The sequence below is a fragment of the Thermothelomyces heterothallicus genome (genome assembly GCF_042370625.1).
Source record: "Thermothelomyces heterothallicus CBS 202.75 unplaced genomic scaffold P884_scaffold_12, whole genome shotgun sequence".
Taxonomy (NCBI): domain Eukaryota; kingdom Fungi; phylum Ascomycota; class Sordariomycetes; order Sordariales; family Chaetomiaceae; genus Thermothelomyces; species Thermothelomyces heterothallicus.
The window spans coordinates 194,125-211,014 of record NW_027192573.1 but is presented as its reverse complement, the minus strand read 5'-3'; the positions used below and the strand labels follow the sequence as shown (position 1 = coordinate 211,014).

Below are 16,890 nucleotides of genomic sequence, written 5' to 3'. Positions count from 1 at the left end.
CCAAACATTGGTATGGTATTCTCAGCAGCCCCGCAACTCCTTCCAGTCGCTACGGCCAGATATCCGACAAAGCCTCGCCCACCCGCGTCGCAAACAAAATAAGAGACGCTACAGATGTGCCCTCCCCTCTAACCTCCTCCGCCTCTTCTGCTCCATGACACTCCGGCTCAGGCTCCTCTCGTCCTCCCTGCTCAGCCTCGCTGGCGCAGCCGCTTTTCCTTTGCCCTTGCCCTCCTCCCCGCTGATGGCTTCCTCAAACAGCTTCCTCCCCAGCGCATCTGTGAGCCCCACCACGCGTGTGCTGACCGTCGCCCCGTCCCGCCGATTCTTGCCCTCGCGCCGGCTCGAGGCGATCTTCTCGGTGAAGTCCCACAGCCGACCCGACGCCAGCAGCTGGCCCGTCTTCTCGTCCCTCCCCGGCCGCCACTCGGGCGCGACGCGCAGCCGCGGCGGGATACGCGTGTCCTTGGACTTGACGACCTGTATGATACCTTCCTCTTCGAAGCGCTGGTACGAGTTCTTGAGCGTCTCTTTGTTGACCGCCTCGAAGTAGGAGAGATCGCCTTGGTGATACAGGGTTTTCCCGAGCTACATGCACACACACACACAAACAAGGTATGTTAGAGATTCAGATTTTCTTTTTTTTTTTTTTTTTTTTTTTTTGGGGGGGGGGGGGGGGGGGGGGGGGAGGGTCTTGGAAGTGAGGGGAGCGTACCAGCTGCGCGCTCTCTTGCGCCTTGGATACCTGCACCCAAATATCATCTTTTTGTCCAACCGGCGGCGTCAGACCCATGAGAGAGACGGCGGCTAGCCAGCTGGCCTCGATGAAAGGCCAGATCAAGAAGCAATAAAAGTCGTAATTCTCTCGCCCGGCAGCTCGTTCGGCGTCGGAGAGGCCGACCTTGGTGATGTTTCCTTCTTCGTCCCGCTCAATGTGGATGACATTGTCTGCTTCGAGCCCGAGAAGGGTCCTCTCCAGATTGGTGGCGAGGCCCTCGCCCGAGTAGATGAACTCGCCGCGGAAGAGCGATGAGAGAAACAGGACTTGGTCGTGTAGGTCCTGGTAAGGGATGTCCTGAATCGGGGGCCCGCCGCCCCGCTTCACCCTTGTGTAGAGCGCCGCGGCCACCAGGGCTTCCGAGATGAAGAGGTGAATGGTCATGTTGCGATAGAAGGACAGCTGGAAGCGGTCAACGGCGTAGTATGTCGGCTCTGCGAGGCCCTCGACAACGCCCACCAGGTCCTTGCCGAGCACGTCTAGACCACGCTCGATGACATCGGGGAGCGGCGCATTGCCAAAGTGGGCAACACGCCCGCCCTTGGCTCGTATCCTGTCTGTCAGCCACTCGACACGCCGGATGAGCTCGGTCCTTCCGACGCCGCGACCACGCAGGGTTAGTAGGACCGTCCCGATCAGGGCCGTGGGCATCACCACCGACACGGCGTTGATGTCAGCGAGCACCTTGTAGCCAAGAGTTCGTAGGAGTTTCTGACGACGCGCCTGGTTCTTGGTGTCCCTCCAGTCGATGTCGATTGGCGGCGGCATCTTGAAAATTCTCAGAAGCTGCTCGTTGATGAAACCACGCAGACTCCAGGGCTCGTGAAACCGCACGTCGACTCTCCCCAGCCGGAGGGAAAGCACGCTAGACCCGCCCGTGAGGAAGTCGGCCAGGTTTTCCTTCTTCTTTGGCACGCCCAGCAGTTCGGTAACGTAGCCTTCGGTCTCGATGACCTTGTCGTACTGGGTACTGACGGGGCAGATGATGGCGTCCTCGACGCGGCCTGACAAGAGGCTGTCGAGGACAAAGTTGAGAATGCCAAACTTCGGAGGCAGCAGCTTGCCCGTCCGTGAGCGCCCCCCTTCGATGAAACACTCGAGGTTGTAACCGCCTTGGAGCAAGACGTCGATGTAGGTCTGCACCAACGTCGAGTAGAGTTGGTCGTCACCGAAGGACCTGCGGATGTACATGGCTCCTGGGGAACGATGAGCATCCTCCGAGCAGCACGAACGGAGAATCCAAGAAGCGTGGGCTTACCGGCATGCTGTAAGAAACTCCCGACGATGGGGAAGTTGAGATTGTCTCCAGCTACCACGACGGGCAGTGCCAACCCCAGCCTGTAGCAGAGCAGCTGCATCGAGACGTAGTCGACGTGCGACCTGTGGCACGGCAGGAAGATGATGCTTTGCTTCTTCCTCGCCGCCTCCTCGGCCACCCTCCGCAGCCGCAGCACCTCCTCGCTCGACACGTGAATGCCCTGATGATACGCCCTGAGCAGCAACTGGGTCACCAGGTAATACGCGCCCCTGATGAACGGTTTGCTGTCGAACTTGCATATCATCTTGTCCGTCAGGTTCTCGGCCACCTCCTGTAGGGCCTGAATGAGAACGGCGCGGCGCTGGGCCTTCTTCACGACGAAGTCCCGATCGTCCGGATTGAGCAAGCCCTGTTTCTCCTCGACGGCGACTCGCATGTCGGCCAGCTGGGCAATCTTGGTCTGCAGCAGCGTCGCCGACATGATCTGGCTCTTAATGTGCTCCGAGAAGCCCGAGTAGAAGATGGGCTGGCCAAGGACGTGGTCGTAGGCACGCCAGCCAGTGCCGGAGACGTAGAGGGACACCTCGCGAAGGAAGCTGGCACGTCAGTCAGGGTAGAGAGGTTGGGATCGAGACGGCATAGGGTGATGACGGCTTTAGTTACCGTAACGGCTCGGAGCGGAAGCGGGCCATGTTCTTCATGAGGGCCTCCTCCTTCCCATCCTCAGGGAGGGCCGGCTCGACATAACCGCTGGGCTGGAGGGTGATGCGGTCGCCCAGGATGCGCAAGTCGGGCGCCGAGTCATGGCGGTCGTCCGGGGCCATGTCGACAGCCGTTGGCCCAGTCGCAGGTCGTCTTGCGGATATCCTTTCCCGTTCTCTCCGATTCGTGCTTGTTCCGGTTGTCCAACCTCCCCGACGCCCAATTGACCGTTTATCGATTTGTTGCTACTTTTATGAGATGGTTCTCGATGGGAGTGGTGGTGGTGGTGGTGGTGCCGCCGCTGTATGTACGGGCCTTAGCCCTGCGCATGACTGGATTTCGAGTTGAAGCGAGGGCGAAGTACGAATGCCGGTTGTGTCCTTCGGTGGCCGAGGTTGGCTGCTTCACCCACAACAAAGCAGTTGACGATCCGGGGAGTAGCGACAGGGGTCATGCCTTACAAGCACGGATTGCTTGTAATCCGTCGGTGCTGGTGTCCCATCGGAGTAGTGGGGCCCGGAACCGAGGCCCCTGGACCTTTAGTGTAGTGTAGTGCGGGGCACTCGGAAATGCAGCCAAGCTTCAGCATTTCGTCACAGTCGACAAAAAAAAAGAAAAGAAAAAGAAAAAGAAAGGGTCCAAGGACGGCTAACACGCGCAGCACAGTTGTACATACAGAAATACATACATACATCCATACATACACTCCATACCTACGTTACGCAGAGCGCAATCAAACTTGGCTGCACCCACCACCATGGAACCGAAGGCTAAGAAAGACCAGCCGATAGCCGCCGTTTTACTCTCACGCGCTCACGAACCCGACGAAGCGACCCGGATCTACACCGAGAAGGTGCAGCAGCGGCCCCTGTTCTTGGCCCCGTCGTCCCCGCCGCCGTCGGACGCGCGCGCCGCCCGTCGCCGCGCGCAGGAGAAGAAGAAGCAGCAGCGCAAGAAGGCCCTCAAGCCGAAGCCCCTCTCGGCGACGCAGCGCCGAAGGCTCGGCCTCTACGACGTGCCCCGCGAGCGGCAAAAGTACGCCCTGTTTGAGCCGCTGCACCAGCTCTGGCTCGGATACGTGCGCGAGATCCTGGGGAACGAGGTCTACTCGGGCGGTGAGGGCGCCGCGGCCAAGCTGGCAAGCGCGGATTTCCACGGGGCGGGCGTCGAGGTTGTCCGGAGCGGGTGCGTGAGTCGGGTCGGGATCAAGGGCATCGTGATCAAGGATTCCAAGTTTGCGTTTGAGATTGTCACCAAGGATAACAAGCTCAAGCTGGTGCCGAAGGAGGGCACGGTTTTTCGGTTTGAGGTGCCCGTTCCGGACTCGAGAGCCACGGAGGGAGGGAAACAGGTGGAGGCCACATCGAAAATGGTTTTCGAGGTTCATGGGGAGCAGTTCCAGTTCCGATCTGCCGATCGCGCCTCGAGAAGGTTCCGGTCGCACTTCTCCAAGATACTGTGAGGACAAGCGGGCTACCATCAGGAAAGCCCTTGTTGTCACTCGTCGAGCGGCCATGCCGTCGCGTCTTCGAAGGCGAGAAAGGGGCATGGTGCTCTGATGCAACTATCTACCGGCGTTCAATAACGGTCGGTAGGCATTCGACTCAGCACTGCCCCGTTGCCGGCTAAGACCCAGCACAGTCCGCCAGCACTCCAGCCGCGGAGTCTCCGAGGCAAACATCCGACCTAGACCGAGATGTGGCTTCGTGGGAGACCTTTCCACATTCCGGCTCGGGGTTTGCGATTACAGCTGCTTCAAAACCGATGCGACCTTGATCTCCAGGCACGGAAATCAAGCCCTAATGCGGCTTGCCCTTCGGATATGTTTCTAGGAGGGCATCCGCGCTCCGGTTTCGTGTGGTGGTCACGGTGTGCTCCGGACCATGGGCGGCTACGGGTCTGGTGGACGGGCTACTTATGGATGAACTGTAAACGGAAGACCCTCGGTCCTGAGAGCGACCGAGGGACCACGAGGGGATGTATCTGAATGTTGATCTGGAACAGCTACAGAAGGACTCTCGGTAGGGGGACAGGTTCGGGGCTGTCAAGGAGCATAGTTGCAGTGTGCGGACACCATAGAAACGCCCAGCCGTCAAACATCTTATGTCGGAGTGTCGGCAAAACCACGATGTCCGCTCGTGCAGAGAGAGGAAAGAGTTAGAGAGATGCAAAAAGCAAGATGAGCTTGCGAGAGAGAGCGAGGGATGCAAAACGATCCACCCAGGGGTCGAACCTGGAACCTCCTGATTACCCGATCCGATCTGAATATTTCAGAACGGGAGTCGTAGTCAGACGCTCTGCCATTGAGCCAGCGGACCTTGTTGGAAGGCGGGCGAATGGAGTCCAAATGAAGAGTTTGCGGCATGGGTGGAGAGAAGATGCGGAGCCAGTCCGGCGTCCGTGCAATTGCCGCTTCCGAGTGCAGCGGGTCGACCGATCCGGAACCCATTCAACTTGTGTCCATCTTGCGCGTCAGAACATGTTGATACGGATGTCACCTATCCGGTTAATTCTAGTGGAAGAATGGGGCGGCATTTGTCTTGAGTGGCGTTTTGTCTCAATCCTTTGGCCCAGTCAAGCGCAAAACCCAGCGCCAGCGCCAGTGGAAACTTCGTGACAATAAGCAGTATGCAGATACCCTTTAAGTTTCCATCTAGGATGTACACATCCATCTAGAAGTAGGAGCCTTTCTATATCCAAACCGATAGCACGTGCTCTTCTCATTGAACGGCTTTCACGGGCTCGCGGCCACGCCCTTTAAAAAGTAAAAAATAAAATAAAGAAAGAGCGCGCAGAGCAATGCCGAACCAAATGCCATAATAACGGCTAAATTAATGTCCCTCAGTCGGACTTTGTCTCGATACCCGGAAGGATGATGTTGTCGATCAACCTGACGGGCGGGCCCCCGCTATGGCCGAGATCTTCACCCTCCCCAGGGGCCTCGACGGGCAGCATCTTGACCGCGCCGCTCAGAATGCCTCCCTTTGCGGGATCAACGACTTCCAGCTCCTCCATGGTGTCGGGGTCGGCGAGCGAGAGGTAGTCGACCTCGAAGCGCACCCTCTTCTCTGGGCCCAGCGCCGTCTGTTCCGCCAGTACGTGCGCCACAAGTCTCTCGGCCGCACCGAGGACCGTCGCCCGGTCCCTGGCACCGCCCTTATAGGCGTCCTCGGCGGCCCTCAGGGCATTGTAGAGCACGGGCGCCACCGCCCTTCTCCTTGGCCCCAGATAGACATTCCTGGAGCTCAGCGCAAGCCCATCCTCCTCGGCCCTCGCGGTCGGGCACACGACGACCTCGATGGGCAGCATAAAATCGCGCACCAGCCTCTTGATGACCACGGTTTGCTGCACGTCCTTCTGCCCAAAGTAGACGCGCTCCGGCTGCACGATGTTGAACAGCTTCATGCAGACGGTGGCCACGCCGCGGAAGAAGGTCGGCCGCGACCGGCCCTCGAGCAGCTCGCCCACGGGCGTGATGGTGACGAAGCTGCCCTTGCTGTCCACCTCCTGGCCGGGGAACCCGCCGGGGTACATCTCGGCGGTCGTCGGAGCGAAGACGGCGCTGATGCGGCCCAGGTTGTGACCATCGTCGGCCAGCTCGCGGTCCAGCCGGACCAGGGCTTCAGCGTCGGCGTCCCAGGTGACCGGGTAGCTGGCCAGGTCCTCGCGCACGCCGAACTGGGCCGGATTGACGTACAGGGAGACGACGACGTGGTGGTTCTCGCGGGCGGCGGCGCGGATCAGCGAGAGATGGCCCTCGTGCAGGGCGCCCATGGTGGGGACGAGGGCGACGGAGCGCTGGTCGAGGAGGTGCGGGCGGCGCCACCGACGGACGGCCGAGACAGTGCGCAAGACGCGGATCGACGAGTTGGGGAGCTTCTCGAGGCCGTTCCCTCGTGAGGCCGAGGCCGCGCAGCCGGAGGCCATTGTGCGGATGGCTGACGGACGTCGGAAGGAGGGGGGTTGTTGTAGCGAGAAAGAATGTTGGCTAGTAGTGCCTGTCAGAGAGGGTGAGAGGAAGCGGCTGAATGCAGTCGGTAACGGAGCAGGCAACAACAGCAGATGACGGATGGCGGGGCGGGCAGCGTGCCGCAGGAAGGGTAGCGACGGCTGCATCCCGTCCCGGGGGGGGGGGGGGGGAAGAGGAGGGGTTGAGAGACCGAGGGTGAGAGTCCGAGGGAATGATCTACAATACACTGACACTGCGGTGTCAAGAAAAGAATGTTAGGGACAATTGGAAGGAAAGGAACAGAGGGCATTTGCCCACACGGCTGCCGGGCGCAATCAAAGCGAGGAATTTAAAATGGAACATCCTGTGATGGTTTCTGCAGCGGAGTTTTGAGGACGGTTTCCGAGGCAAGCGAGGCCCGGGTTGCCAATGCCCTCAAGGTTCCCGGCACCTGGGGCCAAGACCTGCGGCGCCGAGTGCCGGCAGGGGCAAGGGCCAGGGGTGCAGTGGATGTTGTGCAGGGAAGCTTAACGTTACTCCATTCACTCACTGCACCTTTTCGCGAAAGTGGTTGTCAATTGAAAGTTGTTTAACAACACCACGTCGAATTACTCTCCTTCGTCACAACTTTGTTTCTTCGGCAGTGGCTTTTATTTAGTCATTTCGATATGTACTGAAATGCTATAACGTACAATACTAAAGATGGTTGGTACAGGGGACAACGATCCGTGAGAAGCACCCAAAAGGAATAATAAAGGGCACATACCTTACATACACGTAAGGAAAGGGAAAAAAAAAAAAGGGCGGGGGGGGAGAACAGGAGAAAGCAGAAGGGCCCCCAACTGATCTCACTTGGGGAAGGGGAAACCCGCTCCTCCGCCTGACGACACACCGCCGACGATAGCGACGCCTCACTCGACACCCTTCCCGTCTCCACATTCACCTTCATACACATGGTCTCTTTCATTCTCATTGTTACCCGACCGCTTCAGCCAAGATGAACCGTCCCCGACCCTAGGGCGCCCGGATCCGGCTGCCCGCACTCGCCACCGCCAACATCCACACTGAACGGTGCCGTGCTCGCAAACCCCTCCACGCGCCCCAGCAGCACCTCGACCATGCGGAACGCCACGGCCGGCTGGTCCTGCGCGAGCAGGTGGCCCGCCAGCGCCGCCTCGAACCACGTCAGCCCCCGCTCCGAGTGGCTCGTCCCGACCACGCCCGCGCCCGCCGCACTCAACGGGTCGCGGTTGTCGTGGTACGGCACGAACAGCGGGCTCCGCGGGCGCGTCCGGAATCCCCTCTGCCCCTGCCACGTCATGTTCTGGATGGTCAGCAGGGTGGCGTCGGGCAGGACGAGAAAGTCGCGCGACCCGTGGCCGAGGATGACGTTGCGCGTGCCGTCGATGACGCGCGGGATGGCCGGCTGGCTCCCGGGGCCGTCTCTCAAGGAGGTGTCGACGCCGTTGACGAAGACGGGGTTGGAGAAGACTTTCGGACAAAACGCCCATGTGCTGTTGCGGGGCGCATTGAGCGCGGCCTTGACGGCAGGCAGGTTGAAGTAGGAGGTGTTGAACGACGCCGGGAGGATGTATCTGCCGCTGGCGAGGCCCAGGGGGTCTGCGGGCCGGCGGGATAGTATGTTAGCAGGGACGCGGCTCCATCGCCCGTACTAAGTAAGGGGCTGGCTGGATGGAAGGTGCGGGACTAACCGAACAGGATGGGGCAGCGAGAAGTGACGTCGAAGAGGGTAAAGCACGGGTTCAGCTCGTGTGCCGCTAACCACGCGCCGGCGTAGAGGGCGCACTCCGGTCGAACCAAACCCGTCACGGGGTCTTCGCCCGGGAGGGTCGATGGCTGTGGTCCTTTGGCCGGAAAAACCAGGAACTCGTCGAGGTACGCGGTGAATCCGCACCGCTGATCGATCGCCTCAATGCCGGCCCGGGACGTGTCGTTGAGCGGGAATGCCATCTTCCACTTGCCGACGTACCTGGCGGCCGGTATATCCATGGTCAGCGGGACCTTGGAGTACAGGCCCGCCCAGATGGCCATGCCCGAGACGTTGAAGTTTGCTGTGCCGTTCCGGTCGAGCATGGCGCTCGAGATGAAGGGCGCGTACATGCCCGCGTACGACGAGCCCGTGACATACACCTGATAGCCCCGCAAGGCGAACGTGTTGACAAAGTTTTGCCAGAAGCCCAGGAATTGCTCGGCCACGTCCACCTCATTGGTTGCCGTGGGGGTGCCCTGCGAGAACCCTGTCCCGACCGGCTGGTCGACCCACACGACGTTGGTGAGGTGGTGCCAGCTCCATCTGTTCGGGATGGGCTTGTTTGTCCCCGGTAGCCAGGAGATGGGGCCGTTCATCTGGACAAGCTCGCCAATGGACGAGCATCCCGGTCCACCGCTAAGATAGATCAGGATCTCCTTGTTATGACGGGCCACCGGGTCGGTCGAGGGAAAAAACCAGAAGTATAGCTGACTTCTGGTGTCATTGCCGATAGGGAGAAGCCCGGCGTAGGACTCGCCCACGTCGAATTCGACAAGCGGTATGGCCGGGCCGTTGACGGCGAACCCTTGGATATGTCAGCAAGTCGGGTTGATCGCCCTGGCCGACTGGCTTGCCTTACTGCTTGACCGTTCATTGAGGAATGGCGACTGTGTCCAATCCGGAGCCGGCCCATACCTCGTATCGGACGCCCGTGACTCGTGGTACCCAAACACGGATGCCAGGTACGCCAGAACGAGCGACGCCAAACTCCACCGCATCATGTACGTGAGGATGGACCGAGACTCGGAATGAAATTCGGCAGCCGTCAGCCTGGTGTCCTTGGCGTCATCAGAGTTGCCCTTCACTCCTTCACAACGGTGCTTGCGCGCCCGTGTCAAACCGGTACCCTCGATGCTTCCCCCGGCCAGTGCGTGTATTGATATACCCGCTTGTTCCTGTTCCAGCTTGGGCCCCGAGACCCTTGGTGGCGAATTGCGCTCGAGCACGCCACTAGCAGGCGAGTCCAGAGGGTCAGGACGAGAGATCTGGATGGCAAGATTCCTGTCCTCAGACTCCTGGAGCGGCCGGCGTGGAGTATGACATGGCGGCAAATCGTGCGTAGGAGAGGTAGGTACATTTGGTGGAATCTTGCCCGGCACGTTTGGGGCGGTATCTTGAGCCTCTTGGCCTGCTGTTGCCATTGTTTGTGCCCTTGGAGCCTGTCATTCAACATCAGGGACAAACAGTTAACTCGGGGGCCAAACCTGCCTAGATAGCCAGAAGGCAAAGGCTTGAACCGAGAGGGACGAATGGCTGTGTGTTGAACAACCCAGGCTACGAGTCCTACCGTGGCACCTCTTGTTTCTGGCCCACAGGAGTTGCTCTTTTGGAAACACATACCCCGGATGGTATGAGACTCCAGACAGGCAGATACGTACTTACATAGCAACACCCTGGAGCAGGAGCGGTCAATGATAAACGGGGCCATATTTGCTTTGACCACCTTGCGCATTCCCGATGCGTAGAGCGATTATGGCCCCTGAAATCAGGGGGTCGTCACGCCTGGGCGCAATGACGTGAAGAGCAAGACCCAGTCGTGCCACCGGCGCAAACGCATCGAGGAGGTCAAGGCACTGAGTGTTCCCATGGAACCGGCACATTCCGACCAACAACCTGAGAAGACTCTGAAGCTGCAAGATGTGCAAAAATAACCAACATCAGAGGTATCTGACGAAAAAGGACCAGGTACAAGGAGCAAAAGATTCTGACAAGAGTGGGATTCGAACCCACGCCCTTTCGGACCGCCAATTCAGAATCCTGAAGACGGCGCCTTAGACCGCTCGGCCATCTTGCCTTAGTGCTCCTTATTGAATATTCGGCCGGGAGGAGGTCTTAGGTAGAGCAGAATTGCGAGACCGATATCCTATTCTCCATTCCTCTTCTCTCCTTAGCATACAAGATCTGTAGGGGCGGAATGGTTGGCATCACAAACCCTGGCGACCCAGATGTTCCCTCTTTTCCGTCCTGGACACATTCTTGGCATTCAACTCCTTCCATTCCGCTTTTCACTCCATGGGACAGGCCCGAAGTGCCATCTGCAAAACTTCAATGACTAATCACTGGAACCTCGTGATCCGGTCGAGCACCCACAGTAACAGCCTGCCATTCCAGAGAAGGTCGAACGCCCTGACTGGCTGCCTGGTAATGCGCGTCAAGCGTGTTGATTCAAATATAGAGTGATAGTTGTCTTCCCTGTCTGCCCGTCTCCCCTCGTCTCCCCTCGTCTCCCCCAGCGCGCCTCCCCCGCCTTAACGGCACTCCAACCCTTTAAGGGTGGGTTCGTTCCAGTGTTCAGGGTCTCCCAACACTCTTTTCCCTCTGTTTCACAAGAAACTAGCGAGCTCGGCAAATTAAGGGCACTCGTCTGGTGGGCCAAAGCCTCCTGAGGACCTCGGAGTGTGATCGAAGAAATCGGCCGCGCAGACGCTGCTATGGCGTCCTAAGCATGCTCGCTTCAGAAACCATTCTTCTTGAATCATAAGCGCTAAAACTATCAGCCTAGGCTGGCAGGAGATTCCTTGCACAATGTCGCCTTTCCTTCTTGACGAAACGGCCGCCAGATTCCCAGAGGCAGACCACTCGCAACGCTGACGAACCCCGTGTGACAAGAATCATTACGTGATCTTAGTATCTCCATCGGACCGTTGTTAACCACCAACGTCGTCCGAATATGAACCCGCGAGTCAATCCCAGTTTCATGCAATGACAGAAGCAATGCTGTGGCCGTTCCCCGCAATCATTATAGGATCACGGGAGCTTTCAATTCCCAGTCCTTGTCCAAGACAGAGCGAACGAATAGCTTATTACTTCTTAGCCGAAGGACGATGACAGACCAGGACTCCGGCTTGAGGCACTCTCGCTTCCAGGCGATCGTGACAGAGTCAGTGGCGAGGTAACTGACCCGCGCGCGCTCCGTGCCCGAACTGGAGTCTGACTGCGGGATCCAGGTTGGATCTGAGCTTGGGGCTCGCTCTGAGTCTGCACTGCGGTTGGAGTCCCAGCTTGTGTCACACTTTGTCTCTGAGCCTCGATGAGTCTTTGATGGCCGTCTGCCAAGCTCCCTGTCCCAGCCCAATCCCTGGCGTCCGTATAAGCCCAGACCGGACCCCGATTCTGATCTGGCACCGACGGTCCACTTCTTTGTTGAGTTCGTGTACCTCCTCCATCCCCACTCCCGCCACGGTTCTCACCACTAACCGCGCAAGCCCGACAGCACTACCCGGACGGAGGCGTGGCAGCAGGAGAGGGAGCGAGCGGAAGCGCGCCCTGTGCGCCCCTCGCCATAGGCGGGTCCGACCCCATAGAAGAGTACGATGTCTCTGTCCGGCCACGGCGACTGGTATGGCGCCCACGGCTGTAGGTCGACGGCAAACGGGCACCAAGTTCAAGAGAAGAGGACGATAGAGGCGAGCCCCCCTCCTGCGTACCCGCAGAAGACTGTGAACGAGGAGAAGACTGGTTCCGTGGTGCTACCGGTCGTATACCATGTTGCTGCTGCCCTGGAGAGGGCCAAGGCTGCTCAAGACGCTTGGTTCGAGTTTTCGACCGGGAAGAGCGTCTAGCCGGGTAAGATGGGCGAACCGAGGAAGAGGATGCTAAGCCTGATAGTGGCGCAGGCCACCTGACGTTGGACGTTGCGTAGCCATGCGTATGGCTTAGGGGACTGTCTTGCAAGAGAGAGTGAGGGTAGTAGTACGTCGGCTGGTTCGGACTAATCTGAATCACAGAAGGCTGCGGCTCGGTCGGCAGTTCGGGGTGGTTCTGATTCTGTATCCCGATCTGGGACGGAGCCGTAGCATGAGTGGATGGAATAGAAGCTTCTCGCGGTGCACTTCGTCGATGGAAGACACGATCGCGAACTCTGCGCAGCCGGTCGCGCCATTTTCTTCCAACCATGGTAGAGGACTCGCACTCGCTGGAACGGAAGCGACGGTGACCGTGGAAACCGAGGGTCGAGAGAGCCAGCGGACTAGTGCGGCAATGTCGTCGTTTATCTGGCGGTAGACAATGGGGATGGTGACATTGAGCGAACGGAAGATGGCGGTCTCAACCAAGCCGCTGGAAAGCAGCCGAGAACACGAGACCGCTTTCGGCACCCATTGTAGGAGGAAGTTAAGTCCGAGACGACAACTGGCAGGACGAGTGTTCTTGCCTCGACTTTCCCGTACCAAGCCGTCACACATTGTCCCGGTTCAAAAACTGGGCTAATAGGAAAGAGCAAGAGAGCGGCCCCGCTGGCACGTAAGGGCAACAGGTTCATTGTCAAGGCGTCAGAAGAAACTAGCTCGCCATCAAATTAATTAGCGACGCGCTCCCGGGGCCAGATCTCAGGTCAAAGCATACCTCGGTCCTCTGGCTCGACGAAGCGAGCACAATGTTGGTAATGTCGAAACTCGTCGTGCCCAACTTATTAATGCAACAGCTCGTTGAGGGCAGGTGAGAACAGCGACAAAGAGAACAAAAAAAAAAAAAAAAAAAAAAAAAAAAAAAAAAAAAAAAAAAAAAAAAAAAAAAAAAAAAAAAAACCAGAGCAATATTTGACATAAAGAATACATCCCCTCGCCCGAACGGCCAGCAAGTCAGGCGCTGTAGCCAATCCAATGATGCCGATTCCGATTGTTTTGTAGATACAATCTGTCAAATAGGATAGCAGCAAGCGTCCCGAGGTTTCTTTTTTGCACAAAACCCCGAGAGTAGGAGGCTCTCACTGACAGAATGGAAGAAAATATGCTCCACAACACCTTGTTGAAAACCAGCCAGCCATGCGTGATCGGACCCCAGCAAATACCTAACACGAGAGCTCCTTTACCCGAGCAGCAAGCAAATACTACGGCACCTCAGATCTCAAAAACAACGGTCTGTCCGTAAACCGGGCCGACCCCGTCACCCCAGATCCCCACCACTGAGAGCAAGAAGCCCAGCCCGGCGAGCGCGCTCCTCACGACCTGCTTCTTGAGGAAGTCCTCCACTTCCGCCCGGACCTCCTCCCCGTTCACGTCCGCCACATCCTCGCTGTCCAGCTCCTCGCCAACGCTACCCTCGCTGTGCACATCCGACACGCCGGCGCCGAGCACCTCATAACTGGCCTCCATCCTCGCCCTGGCCGCGGCGCGCCTCTCCCTCTCTCTTTGCTTCTCCTGCCTGGCGGAAGTCGTCGACGACGGGCGGGCGGAGCCCAGCGCAAACAGGTGCGGTGCGACGAAGTCGGACGCGGCAAGGTGCGAGCTGAGGACGAGCGCCGAGGCGTAGAGCAGGTAGGGGTGGCGGAGCGGGCGCGGGGAGAGGAAGTAGGCGAGGGCGAAGGCCGAGGAGGAGACGACGGCGAGCGAGCGGAGGTGGCGTGTCGCCGAGGTGGTGAGGGTGTGGAAGGCCCGCGCAGCCGCGCCTGCGGATGGAAGAGTCAAGAGCGCGGGGATGGTAAGAGAAGAGAGGGTGTATGAGAGGCCCTGATGAATGCGACCGTCAGCGTCAGTGAACATGAGGGATCCCAAGATGTGTGGCCACCGTTCACGCTGTCCGGAATCATGCCACGCGGGGAAGAAGAGGCGCAAAGAGGGAAACGCACCGTCAGAACACCGAGCGACACGGTGCCGACAAACTTGAGCACCGAAACGCCCCTCGCGGCCATGGTTGCAATCGTCTGCCCGTTTCAGACCGATGATTTGCAGGCGTTGAGCTGGCGATGGAGGTAAATGGAGCTCGTCAAGATGCCCGTGGTTTGTTGGCGAGAAGTTAGGTGCTCCTTCCCATGCTGCCGGTGGGCTGCGGGAAAGGAGGGGCGGATGATGGCCTTGGCGCTTCGGAAGCGATCTTGGGCGCCAAGCCGGGGCCCGCTGTGCTGCGTCATAATGAGCCAGGCGACAAGGGACTGATGGGAATCAACGGCAGCCCTAACCCTCCACTTTGACGTGTTTCCTATCCTTATTAAGAAAGTTTTGCGCCAAATTCAATATCCCTGTAAAAAAGGCAACGTGCCAGAGTGGTTAATGGGTACGCCTCGAAAGCGTATGGCTTCGGCCGCAGCGGTTCGAATCCGCTCGTTGTCGATTACTTTTGCCGGTCTTGGTTTCTGTGTTGGGGTTCCCCCCTTCCCCCCAAGCGGGAAAGTGTCGTCCGTCGCGGCATGATGACCTTTCCTTTTGCAAGAAGCGCCAATCGGGAATACAGCAAAACCAGAGGGGCATGAGCGGTGTTGTCGGAGTGGCCTAGAGTGAACCAGGGCTCGTCAACCTGTTAGAATGAGCTTTGCCGTAACCATCGCAGATCTTACACAAGACGCGGATTCGATTGTTGCAAGGCTTCGCGTTGGCTGGCGTAGACGGAGGATTGCTCGTTCTTCTCACTCTGCTTGTTGTCCAATGAACATCGCACGCCCTTTATATTGTCAGAGAGCAGTACTGAGGCTTCGAGCCGGTGATGAAACGCCTACTCCACGTTCAACCGCCAGAGCCCATCCCCCAGGTAATGTGTTTCCTCCATCACAGGTCCCTTCCCTTTTTCCTTGATCTCCTTGGTCCCCATCTTCAGAACTCCAACGGCTGCGGCCTCCTCTTTCCCTTCGGCCATGACCACAACCGGCTCCCCTTTCTCTAGCTCCCTGCTCCAGTGTCCGTCTTCATCCGGGCCCTCGTTTGGCACCTTGACGCCCTCCTCTTCACCCTCTTCGCCCTCGGTCCCCTTGTTCTCCTTGCCACCAGCAGCAGAACCACCAGCAGCGGCATCCCGATCTACCGGAATCGGCAACCTTCCGCCCTTGCTCGTCAAGCCCGGAGCCATGAGCGTCGCGCCCGACAGCACAAAACGGATCGCGCCACGGTCGATGCGGACGGTGGGGAAGCAGTGCGGGAAGCGGTGGACGAGGCGCAGGTGCGGCAGTAGCACGCCGTTGTCCTGCTGGTAGACGAGCGGGTTGCCATCAATGACGTACAGCGAGACGCGTTCCGGAAGCTTGATCTGTTCAAGCGAGTGTTTCTTGGGCAGCACCTCGTCGATGTGCGGCGCAAGGAGGGGGTACGTCGTCAGGATCGACTGCCGGATCGAACGCTGGATCGAAGACTTGAGCTTTTGTTTTGGAGAGCCCTGAACCCTTTTGCGCAAGAGCAAGGAAGATCAGCTCCTGTTCGTGTCTCCTGTCTGCGTTTTGGTATGCGGGAAGGAGGGGCAGACTCAAATGACTTGAAGGGCCGGGAAGCCGGGCAGCTAGGTATTTGAAGCTTACTCTCTTTTGAACATGGTGGATAGCGGGGAGAGCCAACACGTCACTCTTGCGATATATTTAACAAAATGTTGGTTTCGCCCACGAGTCTTGATCGACCTCGTCGGGTGTTCGCAGTTCCCGATTGCCCCGCGATTGTTGCTCAATGGAGGGGAAGCACAGTGCGGGCTGCCAAGCTTTGGGGGGGTGTCTCGAGGCCCACCAGCCAAAGTACCGTCACCTCGAGCACCTACTTGTCGAAAAGGTAGCTATGATGTCCTTAAAACTCGAGAAGCTCCGAGTTTGCTAGAAATGTGGGCTACTACTGCAAAACCGATCTCTGATTTGATGTGCGGAATGCCTTGTGGATGGGGCTCGCGTGCTCAGGTGCCCTGCTGTAGACCGTCGTTGTTTAGGTCGCTCCATTCTTCGGCGTCTTCCGAGGTGCACGCAGTACTCGTGCTCCATAACCTCACCACGATGACTATCATGTTTCAGTATCTAGAGCCTTACATCAGCATTATTATGTGCCGAACACAACAGCAATATGAACAACTAATTTAACAGATCAAGCCTTGTCCGTGATCGATTTGTTTACCTTCCCACCCTCACCTGCCCCAAGTCCTCTCAACCATGTGTCACATGCGAGACAGTCCCATCCTCAGTCACATGAACATTAAGTCTATCAGGGCGAAAGTCCTTGGTAACAATTGCGCCGGGGGGCAGTACGCGTGTTTGCGGGGGAAGGTCTGTCTTGCAGAACGTCTGGTTACAACCGCAGGTGTGAGCGCAGACTCAAAACGAAGACCGAGTGTAGCCTGCAGCGGAAAAAACATATCTTACCGTTTCGGAGGAAGGCTCCTCTGACAACTTTTTGCCCACGAGTTTGTTTGTCCACTCCTGTGTCTTATTGTCCTCCATATTATCGGCTGTAACTCCGGGGACGACGAGAGGCATG

At 58.2% G+C, this 16,890-nt stretch overlaps 9 protein-coding genes and 3 non-coding genes across 12 annotated transcripts; 3 read left to right on the top strand and 9 right to left on the bottom strand.

Moving 5' to 3' along the window:
• Positions 1–10: 10 nt before the first annotated feature.
• On the bottom strand, positions 11–3,191 carry P884DRAFT_224303 (acyltransferase-domain-containing protein). The gene is made up of 4 exons (XM_069439590.1): positions 2,700–3,191; positions 2,037–2,632; positions 716–1,974; positions 11–588 (listed from the first exon to the last, which is right to left on the bottom strand). The coding sequence occupies exons 1-4, from the start codon at positions 2,858–2,860 to the stop codon at positions 109–111; spliced, it is 2,496 nt and encodes an 831-aa protein (XP_069297225.1). The 5' UTR covers positions 2,861–3,191; the 3' UTR covers positions 11–108.
• A 304-nt stretch (positions 3,192–3,495) lies between these two features.
• P884DRAFT_201544 (Rof/RNase P-like protein) lies at positions 3,496–4,200 on the top strand (the record flags this gene model as incomplete). The annotated part of the gene is made up of 1 exon (XM_069438367.1): positions 3,496–4,200. The coding sequence occupies one exon, from the start codon at positions 3,496–3,498 to the stop codon at positions 4,198–4,200; it is 705 nt and encodes a 234-aa protein (XP_069297224.1).
• Positions 4,201–4,950: 750 nt separating this feature from the next.
• P884DRAFT_t96 lies at positions 4,951–5,056 on the bottom strand. The gene has a single exon. It is a non-coding gene; the product is annotated as a tRNA-Arg (tRNA).
• Positions 5,057–5,267: 211 nt separating this feature from the next.
• On the bottom strand, positions 5,268–6,888 carry P884DRAFT_259850 (uncharacterized protein). The gene has a single exon (XM_069441387.1). The coding sequence runs from the start codon at positions 6,852–6,854 to the stop codon at positions 5,580–5,582; it is 1,275 nt and encodes a 424-aa protein (XP_069297223.1). The 5' UTR covers positions 6,855–6,888; the 3' UTR covers positions 5,268–5,579.
• A 407-nt stretch (positions 6,889–7,295) lies between these two features.
• P884DRAFT_243859 (Alpha/Beta hydrolase protein) lies at positions 7,296–9,484 on the bottom strand (the record flags this gene model as incomplete). Its single annotated transcript, XM_069440342.1, has 4 exons — positions 9,326–9,484; positions 8,400–9,172; positions 7,904–8,307; positions 7,296–7,322 (listed from the first exon to the last, which is right to left on the bottom strand). The coding sequence occupies exons 1-4, from the start codon at positions 9,457–9,459 to the stop codon at positions 7,296–7,298; spliced, it is 1,338 nt and encodes a 445-aa protein (XP_069297222.1). The 5' UTR covers positions 9,460–9,484.
• A 959-nt stretch (positions 9,485–10,443) lies between these two features.
• On the bottom strand, positions 10,444–10,532 carry P884DRAFT_t95. The gene has a single exon. It is a non-coding gene; the product is annotated as a tRNA-Leu (tRNA).
• Positions 10,533–11,459: 927 nt separating this feature from the next.
• On the top strand, positions 11,460–12,412 carry P884DRAFT_224292 (uncharacterized protein). Its single transcript, XM_069439589.1, has 5 exons — positions 11,460–11,618; positions 11,686–11,714; positions 11,774–11,885; positions 11,952–12,006; positions 12,046–12,412. The coding sequence occupies exons 1-5, from the start codon at positions 11,563–11,565 to the stop codon at positions 12,298–12,300; spliced, it is 507 nt and encodes a 168-aa protein (XP_069297221.1). The 5' UTR covers positions 11,460–11,562; the 3' UTR covers positions 12,301–12,412.
• Positions 12,413–12,459: 47 nt separating this feature from the next.
• P884DRAFT_277810 (uncharacterized protein) lies at positions 12,460–12,998 on the bottom strand (the record flags this gene model as incomplete). Its single annotated transcript, XM_069443121.1, has 2 exons — positions 12,460–12,868; positions 12,907–12,998. The coding sequence occupies 2 exons, from the start codon at positions 12,996–12,998 to the stop codon at positions 12,460–12,462; spliced, it is 501 nt and encodes a 166-aa protein (XP_069297220.1).
• Positions 12,999–13,262: 264 nt separating this feature from the next.
• Positions 13,263–14,498, bottom strand: P884DRAFT_243855 (uncharacterized protein). The gene is made up of 2 exons (XM_069440341.1): positions 14,304–14,498; positions 13,263–14,184 (listed from the first exon to the last, which is right to left on the bottom strand). Exons 1-2 carry the CDS (start codon positions 14,364–14,366, stop codon positions 13,576–13,578), a joined length of 672 nt encoding a protein of 223 aa, XP_069297219.1. The 5' UTR covers positions 14,367–14,498; the 3' UTR covers positions 13,263–13,575.
• A 205-nt stretch (positions 14,499–14,703) lies between these two features.
• On the top strand, positions 14,704–14,784 carry P884DRAFT_t102. Its single transcript has one exon. It is a non-coding gene; the product is annotated as a tRNA-Ser (tRNA).
• A 69-nt stretch (positions 14,785–14,853) lies between these two features.
• On the bottom strand, positions 14,854–15,970 carry P884DRAFT_285203 (uncharacterized protein; the record flags this gene model as incomplete). Its single annotated transcript, XM_069443751.1, has 2 exons — positions 14,854–15,824; positions 15,957–15,970. The coding sequence occupies 2 exons, from the start codon at positions 15,968–15,970 to the stop codon at positions 15,164–15,166; spliced, it is 675 nt and encodes a 224-aa protein (XP_069297218.1). The 3' UTR covers positions 14,854–15,163.
• Positions 15,971–16,559: 589 nt separating this feature from the next.
• On the bottom strand, positions 16,560–16,889 carry P884DRAFT_201181 (uncharacterized protein; the record flags this gene model as incomplete). The annotated part of the gene is made up of 2 exons (XM_069438342.1): positions 16,560–16,685; positions 16,776–16,889. The coding sequence occupies 2 exons, from the start codon at positions 16,887–16,889 to the stop codon at positions 16,560–16,562; spliced, it is 240 nt and encodes a 79-aa protein (XP_069297217.1).
• Between the last annotated feature and the right edge of the window lies 1 nt (position 16,890).